General features: G+C 39.3%; 1 protein-coding gene across 1 annotated transcript in view; it reads left to right on the top strand.

The window, feature by feature from the left end:
* LOC110075881 (uncharacterized) overlaps positions 1-17011 on the top strand; it is a 30514-nt gene that overhangs the window by 10667 nt on the left and 2836 nt on the right. The window contains exons 4-9 of the mRNA XM_020787538.3: positions 36-150; positions 2681-2865; positions 4253-4407; positions 5974-6136; positions 9331-9489; positions 16201-16368. Coding sequence (XP_020643197.2) covers positions 36-150; positions 2681-2865; positions 4253-4407; positions 5974-6136; positions 9331-9489; positions 16201-16368 — 945 coding nt within the window. The remainder of the gene's footprint in view (positions 1-35; positions 151-2680; positions 2866-4252; positions 4408-5973; positions 6137-9330; positions 9490-16200; positions 16369-17011) is intronic.

The following is a 17011-nucleotide window of genomic DNA, read 5'->3' as shown; positions in this document are numbered from 1 at the left end:
ATGCATTGTATGTGGTTAACATATATATTTTAAAGGAACTGGAGATCAGAATAAATGCTGCCCAAATTGAAATGACAAAGAAAACAAATAGCATCAAGATGTTTGAAGCTGAAATTCAAGCAATGCAAAGACGCCTTCAAACACTGTCTGGTAATAATTTTTTTATCTGTATTCGTGAAGGCTTTCACGGCCGGGATCTAATGGTTGTTGTGGGTTTTTCAGGCTCTTTGGCCGTGTTCTGAAGGTTGTTCTTCCTAACGTTTCGCCAGTCTCTGTGGCAGGCATCTTCAGAGGACAGCACTGGAAATCTTCCAGAGCACAGAGTGCTGTCCTCTGAAGATGCCGGCCACAGAGACTGGCGAAATGTTAGGAAGAACAACCTTCAGAACATGGCCAAAGAGCCCGAAAACCCCACAACAACCAAACTTTTTATAGTTAATATAGTCATAGCTAAATCAAGGTTTACTTTTAAATACAAAGTTCTAGTTCAGATATCTCCATTATTGGATCACTAAAGACTTATGAATGGATGCTAGTTTGATTTTACTGTGTGTGGCAATAACATTTACAAATAATTCATCCAGCCTGATGCCTATTTATTATTTTGAATGGCACAAGCTATGGTTCTTAGTCCCCATACAAGACTCCTTGGGGAAGGCCCATATGTTGGTCCTGCTACCTTCACAGTCACCATCTAGTGATGACACAAAATAATGCTTTTTCAGCAACTCCTCCTCTCAGACTGCCTTATGAGAGGTTGTCCTCTTTGACCCTCCCTCATTGAAGATTGAATTGACACAGTGACCAAACTCAAGGTGATTAACACTATGCACCTCTGTATTTTATGTTATTTTTATATTAATGATATTGATAGAAATGTAATAGGGCCAGACTAGTGCTGATAACTTCAAAAACATTTGGGCTCCATAGATTGAATATCCCCAAATATCGGAAAGGAATATAAGCTGAAGCAATAGCTGGAACAAGAAAAGCAATTTTATTTTAACACATTCAACAAGGTTAAAAGCTTTGTGGTTTTTCTGTTCAAGGCACAGAGCAGAGCACATACACAACAGGATTCAGTGTAAAAATTGCCTGGCAATTTTTTATTAACCCACTCCCTACCCCAAACCATCTTTTCTGCCAGCTAATAGCCAAAGCCAGTTCTTTCTAGAATGGATGGTTTCCTGTTCCTTTAACTCTGAATTATCTCTATCCCCAAATTCTTTTTCCTCTCCTGAGAATATCTAAATATTAGCCCTACATTGCTTAATCCCATCTGGTCCCAGTCACAGCAAAGCACTCTCTGATGCTTAAACTATGTTTACCAGCCTTTCAGATCTCCCACCCTGTTCCAATTAGCCACCTCTTCACTGAGTGATGATTGGCTGCAAAGTCTTCTGGAAGTAGTTCAATCAACTCTCACAGCAGCTGGCAGGCACACACCTTTAGACAAACATTCAACATTTCAGCGAATAGGCACATTTTCAGAAGTTTTAAATTGCTTTATGTTAGAAATATTTTATCAATACATATTTAATTGCATTTTAATATTAAAAGCTTATGCTTCATTTTTGTGAGCTGCTTGGATATCTACATTAGGAGAAAGGTTGAAAAACAGCCATGACAATTGCTTTGGGTGAGAAGTGGTTAACTGATGAAAAAAGGGAATCAACTTCTCCCTAGCTTGCTCTCACTTTGTGAATGGTAGTGACCACAAGAGGGTATCCTGCAGACCATCTTGACTGCTGTCATTGGTGTTCTCAACATTCAGGGTGCCCTTTGTTATGTAAAGCTTGTTATCCTTTTTCCTGTTGGCAATGTGGGCATGATACTGTACAGCAGTATTTTACAATTTCTTGGCATTTTGAATTGTGGATATAGAAGTACAATATCCCACATTTACAAACAAGGTTTTTTTAAAGAACTGAACTAGGAACTATACTCGGATGTTGAATACTGTATATGTCTGCATATGTGGTCTATATTACTTTATTTTCGTTTACTTTCAGCCATACTGTAGTACAACCCATGTTAGATAAAGGCACCAAATTCTGTTGCTGGTACTTTATATACAGAAGGTGGGTTTCCATAAAAATCTTCCACAACCTGGCACTTTCTAGACTACACTTTCTATTCTCCATGCTCAGCATAGCTAAAGGTGTTCTAGAAGATGTTTCCTGCTATTCAATACCCATCTGCTCATGGCCAAATTTACTACTGCTCTTTTTTGCTCAGGCAAAAATTTGATTAAGGAAAGGATATATTTATATATACTCATATAGCCTTTATGTGATTTTTTAAATACGTTGCCTATATATTAACACATAACTTATGAGTACTGTAAGTTGCTGATCAGCAAGATACTGTAACTTTCTCACTAAAGTCCAGATGCTGCTATAGGTACTCAATATGCTGTTTGTTTCAGCTAGAGACTTTGGGTGAGGATTGAACTGCTCATCAGAGTTACTTTATAGCCCAATTCTAAACCTAACTCATTTGGAAATATGCCTTTAGTTCCATTGGACATCTTTTCTATTAAGGATTATTAGAACTGCTGGATTAGAAATGTTTTGTAATGTAATTCAGCTGAGTATTCAGTCTAAGAAAAGAAATGGAAATTTACAGGGAAAATGTGTAGTTTTTAAATGCACAAAGAAAGCCCAGTGATTTCCTGCAGATGCAAATGCTAGAGAAAAATCACTATTAATGGAGAATGCAACAAAACAGAAGAAACTGGCTGACATCACTACCCAGGACATTTCACACAAGGAAACAGAACTGCTAAAAGTCCAGCAACAAGTACAGCATACTATAAATTCAGTGAAGGAAAACGAGTGTGATGTTCATATTTGGAAAATGCAGGTGAGCTGTTTCATAAATTAATTTTTGAAATATTGCATAACAATGGGGAATTAATGATATATTTTCTGCTGAGTGACAAGAAATAAAGCATTGACTCAGCTTTCAAGGGCCAATGGAAAATGCAGGCTTCTGACTGTTAAATGTGTTAATGAAATACATTTACTGCTCGGTTGACAAATGAACTAAATGGAAGTCTCTGGCTTACATTTGTTTCAATTAATGTGATTACACTACAAATAGAAATACAATCTATTTTCTTACAACTTGGGAGGTGAACTTTGAAAAAGACAATTGTGGACGTGCTTATTATATAATCTAAAAAAATGCTGTGGATCATCATCATCATGTGCCATCATGTCAGTTCTGATTTAGGGTGACCCTTTTTCAGGGTTTTTCAGGTAGAGAATGCTCAGAAGTGATTTTACCATTCCCTTCTTCTGGGGGGGCATCCTGCGACTGTGCAGCTTGCCCAGGGCCACACAGGCTGGCTCTACTTGCAAGAGATCAAGTGGGAAAATAAACTCCCAACCTCTGGCTCTGCAAGCAGATAACTAAACCACTGAGCCCTGGATAAATTTTCTTAAAATACAAGTCTTACTAAACTTTATTGATCCTCCAGAAATGAACACTAGAACCTTTCTTTGAAAATATCATTTTCAGTCTCTCTACAAAATAGCAGCCTCCAAGATTATTGACAGAAAACTTTGACAGTTTGAAGCACACAAGAAGCCTAATCTAGCACATTGTCATATTACTCTGAAACTTTATATAACTAATTTATCTCTCTTCCTTTCCCTGAAGTTACTATTACTGTTATAAAATATATTCACAGTACCTGGTTGCTTTCCTCAATATCCAGTCATAAGGTTTCCATCAGTAGGAGGTGACATGATGGCACATAACAAGAACGTATGAATTGCACACACAATTTCAGTCATCCTATTACTTTCAAAGTGTAACTCTGTTTTCGTTATCTACTCCCAAAAGTTAACCTACTCAAAAGTAAGTCTGACATTTGAAAATGAGAATTACTTCCATTTAAGTAGAATTGGAAACTTACAGTTTGAAATTCAAATATGCTCACATCTTCTCCAGTCAAGCTGCAATTGTATGGCATCATAGAAACAATGTTTTTATGAAAATGCAAACAGCAGCATGCTAACAGTGAATGCTCTATAGGCCTGAAAAAACTAGGTGTGCATTGGTGAACTGATGAAGAATTCCATGTCCCCATCCATAAGAGCAGTGAAACTCTGGGATGGTATGTTTATTATGCTATAAGATAATTCTAGAGACTTTGCCTGCAATAACCTCTCTTATTAGTCAGTAATCAAGCATAAATAGAAAGGTGTGTTGAATGTTTCACTTTCCAGTGTGCTTTCTTCAGCTTCAGCAGAATATTCAGCAGCGTCAAGATATGGAACAAAAACTAGCAGAAAACAATTCAGAATGCCTACGGCTCCAAGCAATATTCCATCATCTGGAAGAGAAATTCCTTACCAATTCCCAGTCTTCACAACAGCACATTGCTAAACAACTTCGGTAGGTGTGTGAATATTGTCAGCCACCTGAAAGAGGTGAGCGAGATGGCATGTCGAAATAGGGCCTTCTTGGCTGTTGCCCCCCAACTTTGGAATGCCCTCCCTGTAGAGATCCGCCTGGCTCCAACACTCTTCACTTTTCGGCGCCAGGCAAAGACCTTTCTGTTCAGCCAGCATTTTAATTAAACAGTATTCCCTAGCTGGCCACATGAGCAGCAGGACTTATTAATTTTTAATGTTTTAAGAATTGTTTTAATATATGATATTTTATATTGTCTTTCAAAATGTTTTTAATGTTTTTAAGTTTTAATGTTGTACGCCACCCAGAAGCCACTGGTAATGGTGCGGCTAAAAATATTATAAATAAATAAATATTGTAAATAAATTTAATACTTCCAGAACTGTTGTATATCTTATTTTCACATTCTGTGGCCAGTGACTTGTGTGTAAAACTCGTAGAGTTTTTTGGAGCAATAAAAGTTGAGCTGAGGTTCCAGAAATGGACCATCAGCCTACCTCTCCCTTTGCAGTCTACTCCAACAGTAGGCTGGATCTCTGTGATCTTGGGACAGGAGCCGCAAGTTCTTACCCTCGAATCCTGCTCTAGACCACAGTAGGTCTGGAAATGACCATATAAAAATAATCCATCCCAGATGGATACCTTTGGTTTCTAGTTTTGGCTTTTTGGAGGGAGATGTCTTGGGGAAATCCTCTCATCTTCCCCTAAGCTTGAAAATGATGGCTTACGTCTTGTAATTTTGGTTATTCAAGTCATCTGTGAACTCACACAATAGCTGTGATGTCTGTGAGAGTCATGCTTGGAACATTCTGGAGCTGAGCTGTTTAAGTGTAAGATCTGCCCTGTCCTCTAATGCATATGCACCACTCAATGTGCAAGACACTGAAAAAAGCCTTTGTGATTTCCTGCATAGCAAAGGAAATTATGGAGAGTCTACGTGAGCATCAGACAGGTAGACTACAGTTGGTAGAATATGCTGAGGAATACCAAGGGGCTGAGTGACCACAAGTTTCTCTGTTTTGTTAACACATGGCAGTTGCCTTGCCCATTACTATTTGCACCAAAAATTTAAAGGTGAAAATGAGAAAGAAAAACGCTCAAGTTTCAATTGTGTAGAATTTTACAAATGTGTTGCTTTGGTGACAGACAAAATGGAGCTGAGGACCTTGAGCTTAGGTGTGGTCAAGGGTCTCCTGCCTAAACAACTCAGCTCTAAAATATTCAGAGCTTGGTTCTATGCAGATGCAGAATCCATCTGTGTGAGCCACAGGGTCTACAATGAAGGATCACTGTTCATGGGCGCTTTAAAAATGCTTTAGAATAATTTAATACTGTCTGGATATTAGATACAATAGAATACAACTCTGCAGCTATGAACTGATAGTAGGGAAGTTTTCAGTTTATCCCAATGAACCTCACTAACATGTGAAATGTGTATGAGTAAATTAATTTCCCAGGTTTTTTTTCTTGGATAAAATAGATAAAATTGTCACAAATATTTTTTTTCTGAATATCTCACATGAATTCATATTTTAAATTTATATTTAGTGAAGAGGCTGGAAAATTAAGACAAACTCTCAAGGAGAAACAGCTGTCAGCTGATGAGGATAAATACTTATGCAACAAGATGGCAGAAGACTGTGGGCATCTTACAAGGCAGAATTGTCTCTTACAGGCACAGTTACTGGAAGCTACCAGGCAACTAAACAGAGTAAGTTTCTCCAGAATGTTAGTTCCATGGTTTCAGTTTCTATCTGACAAAGATATGAAAAGTCAGAGGCGTTTTCTGCTGCCTGAATTCTATTTGTTATATGACCTAGGAACAACACAATTCTCCCCTTGTAGAAAAACATGGGTAGGCATCATGCAGCCTGCTTTATGAAGGAAAGAAATATTGCAGGGTTAGCACATAATATGGAAACTATGGAATGCTTCTCCAACTACTTCAAACAAACTACCACTCATATAGCAGCAGCTAAATATAATGAACAGGATCAAGCTGATAAGACAAAAGCAGTTGCGCTTTTCACCTAAAAGGTAACGTGTCAGTATCTGTCTCAGTGAATTTCTACTGTGGAAATTCAGAATCTGTATTATTTGCCTAAGACAGGGTATTTGTTTGCCCAGGCTGAAAGGGCATTATAAATATGTGGTCACCTCTATTTTGTTGCATTTGATTATTTATACCAAGATAGTTGCCAGTTTCAAGATGGAGAAGTATTATGCTGCTTCAGGCTACCAGTAAGTGCAGGCTGTTCATCATTTTCCCACCTCAGAGTCTGAAGCACTCTTGCATCTGTTATTTTCAAAGTACGTACACGGTGGACACTGTGGTTATGTCCAAAAATTTGGCCAGGAGGAGAAAACGTCACAAGGTATAGAAACAAGTCAGGAAAAGGGAGAAGGGGGACCTTAAAGACTAACAGTTTTCATGTCAACTTCCGTGTATCAACATCCCCTTTGTCACACATCTTCCTCCTGTGTCGGAATAACTGGATTTTGATCCACAACAGATCACATGGAAACAAATCTTTACAGTGCCACAACATATTCCCCCCCTCCTCTTTTTTTCCACCATGCTATCTATTTGGTCTGAAGTACAGAAGCAGGCTCCACAGAGAAACATGGGGTAAAAAATTATACATAGGGCACTAGTATTAAAATACTAATGTAAAATGAAGTGGAAACACCATAACATCCATGCCCTATTGTTGTTGTCACATGCCATCAAGTCACCTCTGGTCCTATGGATGAGCAATCTTCAAAAGGAAATTTTAAACTTGCTCACTGTTCAGTTATATGTTCTTTGATATCTGCATGTTTATTAGATTGTGAACCAGCCAGAATAGTGCATTGCAATAAATAATCCTGTCCTCAACTGCCCTGGTCAGCTCATGTAAACGCAAGCCTATGGTTCCAGTCCATTTTATATTTGGTCTTCCTCTTTTTCTGTGGCATTCCACCTTTTCTAGCATTATTGTTTTTTCCAGAGCACTCTACCTTCTCATGATGTGCCTGAAGTAAGGCAGTCTCAGTTTCAACATTTTTGCCTCAAGAGATAGCCCAGGGTTGATTTTATCTAGGACCTATTTGTTTGTCTTTCTGGCAGGCCAAGGTATCTGCAAAGCTCTCCTTTCCAGCACCACATTTCATATGAATAATTTTCCCCTATCAACTTTTTTCACTCTTCAGCTTTCACACCCATAGACAGTGATCAAATATAAGAGTGTTGGTGATTTTGGCCTTGGTCTCCAGCAACATGTCCTTACACTTGATAATCTTTTCTAATTCCTTCATTGCTGCCTTTCCGAATATCCTTCTGTTTTTTTCCCCTCCATTTGGATTGATGATTGAAACAAAGTATACAAAATCTCTATTTCAATTTCTTCATTGTCAGTGCTAAACTTCTGTAGTTCTTCTGCAGACAAGATTTTTGTCTCCTAATGTTCAACATGAATTTAACCCAACTCCAGGAGGCAGTAGAAGACAAGGGGGCCTGGCGTGCTCTGGTCCATGGGGTCACAAAGAGTCAGACACAATTAAATGACTAAACAACAACAACAACAATGTTCAGCTGCAGTCCTGCTTTGGCAACTTCTTCTTTTATATTCAATAAAATAATTTCAAGTCATTGTTGCTTTCTGCCAGTAAGATGGTGTTGTCTACATATCTTAAATTATTGATGTTTCTTGCACCAATTTTCATTTTCCCTTCATCTGAATATAGTCCACCTTTCTGTATGATATGTTCTGTATACAGATTGAATACATAAGGGGATAAAATGCACATTTGCACATAGGAAACCATTTTGTCTCTCCATTATTCTGTTCTAATACTAGCTTCTTATCCACAATATAGGTACATCAGGTACAATACATCAGGACAATCAAGTGCTAAGACACACCCATTTCTTTCAGAATAGCCTGTAGTCTCTAATGATCTATACAGTCCACAGTTGTGGTAGACTTTGGTGCACTCCAGTAGCTAGCAGATATTTACAATATAATCTTAACTGTTTGTTTTTGGAAGTTTGAACATCAGGCATTTCTCTATCCATATAAGGTAAAAAAACTTTTTTCCAATCCTTCAAGCATCACTTTGTTTGCATGGGAAATTAAAGCAAGCTACTGCACTGCATAGCATCTCCTTTCTTAGGGACTGGAACATATATTGAACATTTCCAATCTGTAGACCATTGTTGTGTTTTCAGTATATTATTTCCACCTTCTCTTTATTTTCTCCTGGTCAGATAGTGTGCTTCCCTTTTAGTCGTTCAGCATTCCTAATCTAGGCTTGAATTTCCTTTAGATTTTTTTTATTTTCTGGAAGAGATCTTGTCCCCCCCCCCTTTTGCTGTTCTCTATTTCTTTGCACTGGTTACAGTAGTAGTTATCTTTGTCTCTGTGTATCAGTCGCTTAAAAACTGTGTTCAGGTTTCTGACCCTACCTTGGCACCTTCAACTTTTTATTGTCTGTCCTTGCCTCATACTTATTCAAATTGTATTTCTTCATTTTAGCTTTCAATTTGCAAATCAATTGTCCTCTAGAATCTCTAAGAGTTGTTCCTAAATGCAACCATACTAGGCATAACATGTTCTTCCTTCCCCATGAGGAGTGCTTAGATCTACAGTTCCTAAAATGCTATAGCATCTCTATAGGAAAGGACAATCCTGTTGCCTGTGTAGTGTCCCGTCCAACCTTAAAACAGCTTGCGGCTGCAAATATCAGCCACCCTTGTCTTTAAAGAACTGGTACATTGAAAAGAACAAGCATTTCATGCTTACGGCCACAATCATGTGGGGCTGGATGGACTACAGCAACACAGGCAGTGAGATCAGTAGCATGTCTTTCATGTTTATTTTTGCAACTGGATTTGCTAATAGACTTTTTATACAAATATGATAGGAGAGACAGCTGCAAGAGAAGGAATGTACCTCTCACATACAAAGGGTGTCTGAATTAGCATCTGCAAGAGAGAGAGAACGGCAACTTGAAATGGATCTCACCTGCTTGAAGACACTGCTTGAAAGGAAAAAACAGAAGATTCTTAAGGCACAGGAACAGGTCACTAAACATTTTAATCTACTACCTTGGTAGACTGGTAATACTACTGCTGTAGAGCAGGTTACACATCTTTAAAGGTGGCAATAAAGGAGAGAGATAGACTAGCAACTTCCTAACCGAAGAGCTGATATTAGGGATGTGGCATTCTTGGGGGGGGGGGGGTTAAAGACTCAAAATCCCATAATTTTCCAAGAAATTTCTCCAGTAATTCTTGCTCAAACAAGGAAGTTGCAGGACATCATAGGAGTTGTAGTCCTACTGCCCTTTTGGCTGTATATAGAGCTCTTCCCCCCCCCCCCAAAAAATACTATATTGTGTTTCCCCGAAAATGAGACAGGGTCTTATATTAATTTTTGCTCCAAAAACAACTTAGGGCTTATTTTAAGGAGATTTTTTTTCATGTACAACAATCTACAGTGGTTCCTCGACTTTTAACCTGTTGGAGTCATGAAGTGAGCCGGCTGATATTCTATGTAGTCACAAGTAATTAGGATAGCAAATAGTCTTAGAGAATAGAAGTTAAAGAAGTCAGCCACACACAAGAATGTCTGCCATCAGTGCTCCTGATGGGCGACTAGTAGAAGAAGACGTCAGATAAGACGACTGCCCTGCCCCCAGGAGGACTGTGTTTATTAACCTTACAAGCTCACAGATAGTTGACAGTATACAGATAGTTGACAGAGTTCAGATAGGACAATGGTTACATAATGCCATTATGATTGACCCAAGGAAAGGCAATTAAGCAAGCTCTCTATCACCTATGAGAAAGAAGAAGAATGGGTAGCAGCTCCTCCCAGAAGCAGCTGTGACATCATCCAGGAGAGTTTGCCCTACTACTGTAGAATCAGCCAACAGCTTAGCAACTTTGGAGAGGGGCATTCCCCCACAACAGCCATAATCCGTTCCAAAAGATGGATGTAACTCGAAATGGTCGTAAATTGAAGCACCATTTCCCATAGGAATGCATTCAAATGCATTTAATCCGTTCCAGCCAAAGAAAATAATCACACACAACCCCCCCCCCCAAGAAAACACTGCCAGAGTCATTGTAAATGTTATTAATCTCTTCCGGCCTGGGGGGGGAGAAAAGCAATCAAGCGTGCAAGACCCATTGGAAATGCAAAGAAAACAAACTGAGCAGATTGGAATTGCACAGAGAACAAAGGGGACTGGTCAGAAATGCAAAGAAAACAAAGGTAAAAGCAAGTGAAGCATGCAGGACCCGTCGGAAATGGGGAGCCCCCCAAAAGCAACCAAACCCCCCAAGACCCATCAGAAATGGGGGAGCCAAAAAACAAACAAACCCCCCAAGACCCATTGGAAGTGGGGAAAAACTCCAAAAAAACAACCAAACTCCCAAGACCCATCGGAAATGGGGGGGGGAAACACCAACAAACAAACCCCCCAAAACCCATCACAGCACAGAAACGTAACCCCCCAGCTCAAAACCACGCTGCAAAAACACCCAGAACAGTTTTTTAAAAGCAGAAAACAGCACCTTACCAGGCAGCCCAAAGCCTCCCTTCAATCACACACACACGGTCACTTAGAAGCAGAAGGAGGTAGTCCCAAGCCTCCTCCAACGCACACTCTCCAACTGCTGGGGCGAAAGAGCTACAAAGAAGCAGCCTCGTTGCCACCTACAGTTAGAAATTTGAATTTCTCGCCTTTTTCCCTGCCTTTTTTCTGTTCATAAGTGGAAGCTCCAGTCACAAGTAGAAGATAAATTTTGTGGCCGGAGCTGGTCGTAACTTGAAATGGTTGTAAGTAGGGCCGTTCGTAAGCCGAGGCACCACTGTACATTTATTCAAATATAGTCATGTCGTCATCTTCTGGATGCTGCACAACGGTGGAGGGTGGGGTTTCACTTAACTGGGGGTTATTTTTGGAGTAGGGCTTATATTACAAGCATCCTGAAAAATCATACTAGGGCTTATCAGGTTAGGTCTTATTTTAGGGGAAACAGGGTACTCTTAGGAGGCACAAAGGGAGCTTCCTTTTTCTGAACAGCAGAGTGAGGCCCTGGTGCAGCTGAGTGAAATTCAGATGTCTCTAGCTAATGGTCTGTGACCCCTAGCAATATACGTAAAGGTGCCCAAGTGCAGCTAAAACTTCACATCAGTCAATTTTGCTAAAATCATGTTCTCTTTTACTATAATTATATTAGATGCAATTAAAATAATATTTGTAAAAATATTGCTACAGAATCAGTTTTGTTGAGAGAAGAAGCCATGCTGTTTGTGTGGCACAAATGTGATGATAATGATGAATCCACCCAGGTGTTGGCCTTTCTATCCAAAGTTTCCCCCTTCAGTTTTTTGTGTTCATGCATTTCAATCACTTATTCACCACATCATTTCCTCACTAAGAGGTCCCAGTATTTTTACTACAGGAAACTTTGTGCAGAAGGCAGTTCTTGTGACTGAACAGATGGCACATGTATTACAAGCCCAAGTTGAAAGTCTTGCTAAAGATGTGCTTATCAGAATGCCTTGGGACCATGGTTTTCATGACTGGATGCTCTGCATGGAAATTTCCATCTTGAAGCAAGTTACCAGATACATTACATATCTGGGAATAAGTAAACCAACATGTTCTTCTTTGCAGTTATCTTGCATGCCTTTCCAAAAAACTTAAGGGGTGCCATATAAGGAGGATGGAAGAATAAAAAGCACATGGAATCAAAGAGTCCCTGAAACATCCTTCAGACCACAAAATAAGACTGCAGTCCTACACACACCCATTTTAACATTAGAACTTACTTTTGAGTATATGTATACAGGATTTCACTGAACATTCCATATACCAAGTAATGGCTTTGCATAATTAAAAGGCTGTATATGTTAAAACTATGATGAAGGCAACATTGTGTATTAAATTAGCACCTATGCTTCTTGAAGTGTAAAAGAGCAAATGTTGATATAACTTTTTGAAAACTACTTTCAACAACCACCTTTGGATCCTGCTGGCATAATGCTGTTGCACTAAACATTTTCCAGTATGACACTAGTTGTGAATATACCAAAATTATTTTTGATTATTACTACATAACTGCAGGAAAACTGTGGTCCCAGCAATAAGTTATTACAGTGATACTTTTTTTAAATGAGATCAATGCCTAGATAGTGATATATGTTAACTGAAACCACTGGTAATAGAAAATCCAAACTCACTCCGTGAGTGGGCAGTACTTTTGTTAAGATCAACTGTAAATGTACAAAATATGTCCCTCAAGTTTCCTCTTCTTTCTTCCAAATTTCTTCTTGTTGCTTATGGTGTTTAGCTTCCAAATGGTCTGTGTAGTGTGCATGAGCATGCTCGATTTGCTGCAGCAGATTCATAACAATTACAACAGATGCAAGTCCTCCACAGTTCAAGACAGCATTGTAAATCTGACATGGACATCAAAATACCACTCTAAAATGTATCCAGTGCAACTTCATCATTTTGTTTTGCAACATATGCTTGAAACTGAGCCTTGAACTCATCGTGAGCAGCTGTAGTTAAAGTAGTGCAGTGTTGCTTTGATTTTTCTGCTACTGTGTCATTGATCTGATTTGCGTGTAGTGTTTCAAGAACAGCCCCTATTCTGGTGAGTCTAAGATTTGGCTTTTATAAAATGATAATAGGATCAAATGTTGATAGGCCACACACTACCTTAAACTTCAAAGCACTTCTCAGTCAACCTCTCAACAACAGCTACGAGTACTACCATGTTTCAACACTAGGCAAAACTTGGCCACTTGACATTCACTCAGTTTGGTTTCTTTCAACATCTTCTTTGCTGCAAAGCCAACGTCAACCTTGCTTCTGTCAAGCAAGTTCTCAGACAATTTCATGTCGATTGTTAACTGGGAACCGGAAGACACGTTTTGCAGCTTTTCTGATTTTATGCAACAACTCGTTAACTTCTTGATTAGCTTACAAAATTCTTCATACAAAAAAGGTGTCAATGGTTTTGAAACTCCTGTAGAAATAGCTCATGATCTCCAGCAATCGTTTTCATGAAAGCCATTTTGCACTTCATGAGTGGATCTTGCATTGCAGCTTTTATACAAATTGCAGGTTTACTGTGGGGGAGTTTTGATCCTTCCACATACTTCTTGATGTTGTCAAAAACAGTCATAGCTCTTATCAAGGCACTTAACATTCTCCAACAACCTAGTGGAGCAAAACCTCAGGGGAAATAGTGTGCATGCAGTCATAGCAGTGTATGATGCCCTACTAGATGGGGAATCTTTGAACAGATAGTACATGTGGTGCAAGAATGAACTCAGGTTCCATTTCACTGCTTACAGTCCTGTTTTAAAAGACCCATGTACAACATGAAGGGTACAAATTCCAAAGTCAATACTTCTCCTTTACAGTCAAGATTGGTTTTGATTTTTTAGTTTTCTCAGAAAAAAAATGATTTACATTTGGCCCATCCATAGATACCTGTAATAATTTTGCAACTGATAAAGAATTATCTTCTTAAAATTTCTTAAGGTCTTTAGCAGTAGCAGTTTGAAGAAAAGCATTGGTTAGATACAGTGTGGAAACTTTATGACAGTAATCATCCCAATAATGAACCGTTAAATCCATCTGCCTCTTTTGAACCACCTTATTCAAAGCTTCATCAAAACAGATAACAAATGTTTGGCATGGTTTCAGCCGTTTCAGTAAAAGATCAGTGAAATATGGTGCAAAGCCAAAAGCAACAACATACATAGCTTTTGTTTTTCCAAGATGAAACTGTTGAGCTATCTGGCTCTCCGAGAACATTTGCTTTAATAACTCACTGATGTTGTTACAAGAGTCAAATGGCATCTTCTTCATCACCAGTTGCAAAGCCCACAGGCACTCTGCTATCCCAACACAGTCCTTGATTACACAGGCAGCCATACTAGTGTGTAGTGGGTAATTCTTTGCCATTTTCATCACTCTGATCATGTTTTCCAGTTTTCGCAGGTGCTGTCTCTTCACCCTTTCTGGTTTTACTATCTAGTTCTAATTCCTATATTATTTAGTTCAAAGATTTTATAGCACACTTTACCATAACTTTTGCATTTGTCTCTAGCAACTAGTGATAGCCATGGAACAAAGTCAGGATGAAGTTTGAAATCCAGCCACTGCATATTAAAACTTGTCCTTTTAGAAGCCATCTTCAAAATGTGGTTTCACATACAGCCATACACAGAACCACTGCCTGACACCAAGATATTAGCAGATGTTTTCTAGCAAGTAGGAACTTTCCAAAGCTGGGAAAGGTTCACTTTCACTTTCTGGAACCAGTAATTAGCAAAACAGCAGCAAGAAAGGAGTTGGGAGTTTAAATGCTTACAGATAATTTCTGCAATCTAATGAAAGCTGACCGCCAAAGAATTGATGCTTTTGAATTGTGGTGTTGGAGGAGGCTCTTGAGAGTCCCCTGGACTGCAAGGAGAACAAACCTATCCATTCTAAAGGAAATCAACCCTGAGTACTCACTGGAAGGACAGATCCTGAAGCTGAGGCTCCAGTACTTTGGCCATCTCATGAGAAGATTCCCAGGAAAAGACGCTGATGTTGGGAAAGTGTGAAGGCAGGAGGAGAAGGGGACGACAGAGGATGAGATGGTTGGACAGTGTCATCGAAGCAACCAACATGAATTTACACAACTCCGGGAAGCAGTGGAGGACAGGAGGGCCTGGCGTGCTCTGGTCCATGGGGTCACAAAGAGTCGGACATGACTAAACGACTAAACAACAACAGTGAAGCAGAAAAGCCTCATTTGCAACCTTTATGCATGGGAGAACTCAGGGAAGAGGGTGAGAGAGTTGGTACTCTGTAAACTCCAGCAGGAACAAGCAATCATATTTGAAAAAAATACTTTGTATGGTGCAGAGTAGAAAATGGTAGTTGACTGTGAAATCCAAAAGGAGCAAAAGTCATTTGCAACTCTGTGCTGGGTTTACGCAGGAGAAAAAACATCCATTCTATACACAAGCATGACCCCAAATCATGCTTATATTTATATCTAAGTTAAATTAAGTACTAGCAGGTAGGGATGAAAACAGTTAGATATTTAAAGTTTGTACCTTGCTGAATGTTTAAGCTAGCCTTGCTTTGCAAATGTTACGGGCAGACGTAAATCATGCAGGGACAGAACTCAACAAACACATTAGGTTGGTTTCTGGCAGTTGAGCTGAGAAAGGGCATCATTAAGTTTTACTTGTATTCTGCTACTTCTCTGTTCCAGTTGCCATAAGATCATGCTCTTGCAGTAGGTCAAAAATCCACTGCTTGAATATATTTTAATTACAATTTCACAGGCATTTTCTGACTATAGACCAATTTCCATTTCCCTTAGTTTCCTGAAAGTGGCAACTCTGGATGGAGAATTTTATACAATATAAAGCATTGCATAATGCCAAAACCCTGTTGCACAGCTCTGTGTCCACAATGGAGATGATGTTACGGTCAGCGGCAAATCACTGCTGATCAAAGACTTCCTTCAGAGATTTCCTGGTGTATGTGACTTGCATTATGACTTGCATGAACTCTTGATTGTCTTTGATCAGTGATTTGCTGCTGCTGACATGACCACTGTTGCACATGTGGAGTGATGCAACAGAATTTTGATCACTGGTGTATTAACCATTGATCCAGAAAAACACATTACCCTTTTACAGATTTTATTTTGCTCCTGTGAATCAAAATAGCCTTGTTCTCCTTTGGCTTTGATAATAGGTATTTCATCTACAGCAAGAAAGCAGGTCTGTGGATCAAAATGGAGATTTGCTTCAATCACAAATAACAGATTTAGAGAAGAGACATGCTGCTGTTCAGCTGGAAAATTCTAAGCTGCAGAAAGAAAAAGCTCTTTTGGTAGAATATATTTCTCAGTTACATACACAGGTAACTGTATTTCTCGAACAACATCCTTTTCATTTGAATTCTGTTTTGTATTACACAGTGAATGGAATTTACCAACAAAAAAATGTGATGGCTAAACTGAGGGGCAAAACTACAGTGGAACCTCTACTTACGAACGTCCCCACCTACGAACAATCTAAACAATGAACAGCTCCGTTTGCAAAAATTTTGCTTCTACTTGCGAACGGAGCTTCAACATACAAACAAAAAATGTGGGGGAGGTGGGGAACGCCCGAAATTTGACCTTTCAGTTGACCGTTGGCCAGTGAAGAGGGTGTTTATCTGCAACATCGCTCGTCCAAGTGGTTAGAGAATGGATAGGGAGTCTTCAAACTGCCTGGTACTGCACAGTGCTGCCTGGTACTGTACTGTACAGACTGTATTTTTGGGGGGGGGCTTTTCCCCCCATTGTTCCCTTCCTCCCTCCTTTCCTGCCCTTTTTTTTTGACCTAAGTTCATATTAGGTCAAAAGAAGAAAAATTCTCCCTCTAGCGGTAGAGGATGGATTAGCCAGCTTTGCATTAGTTCCAATACTTTGACTTAAGAACGGCGCATCTAGATAAGAATGAAAAACAGCCAGAACGGATAAACCGTTTTCAGTGCTTTCCTATGGGAAATTTTGCTT

The sequence above is a fragment of the Pogona vitticeps genome, chromosome 4 (genome assembly GCF_051106095.1).
Source record: "Pogona vitticeps strain Pit_001003342236 chromosome 4, PviZW2.1, whole genome shotgun sequence".
NCBI classification, from domain to species: domain Eukaryota; kingdom Metazoa; phylum Chordata; class Lepidosauria; order Squamata; family Agamidae; genus Pogona; species Pogona vitticeps.
The sequence above is the reverse complement of the archived record's forward strand: the minus strand, read 5'-3'. Positions and strand labels throughout refer to the sequence as shown.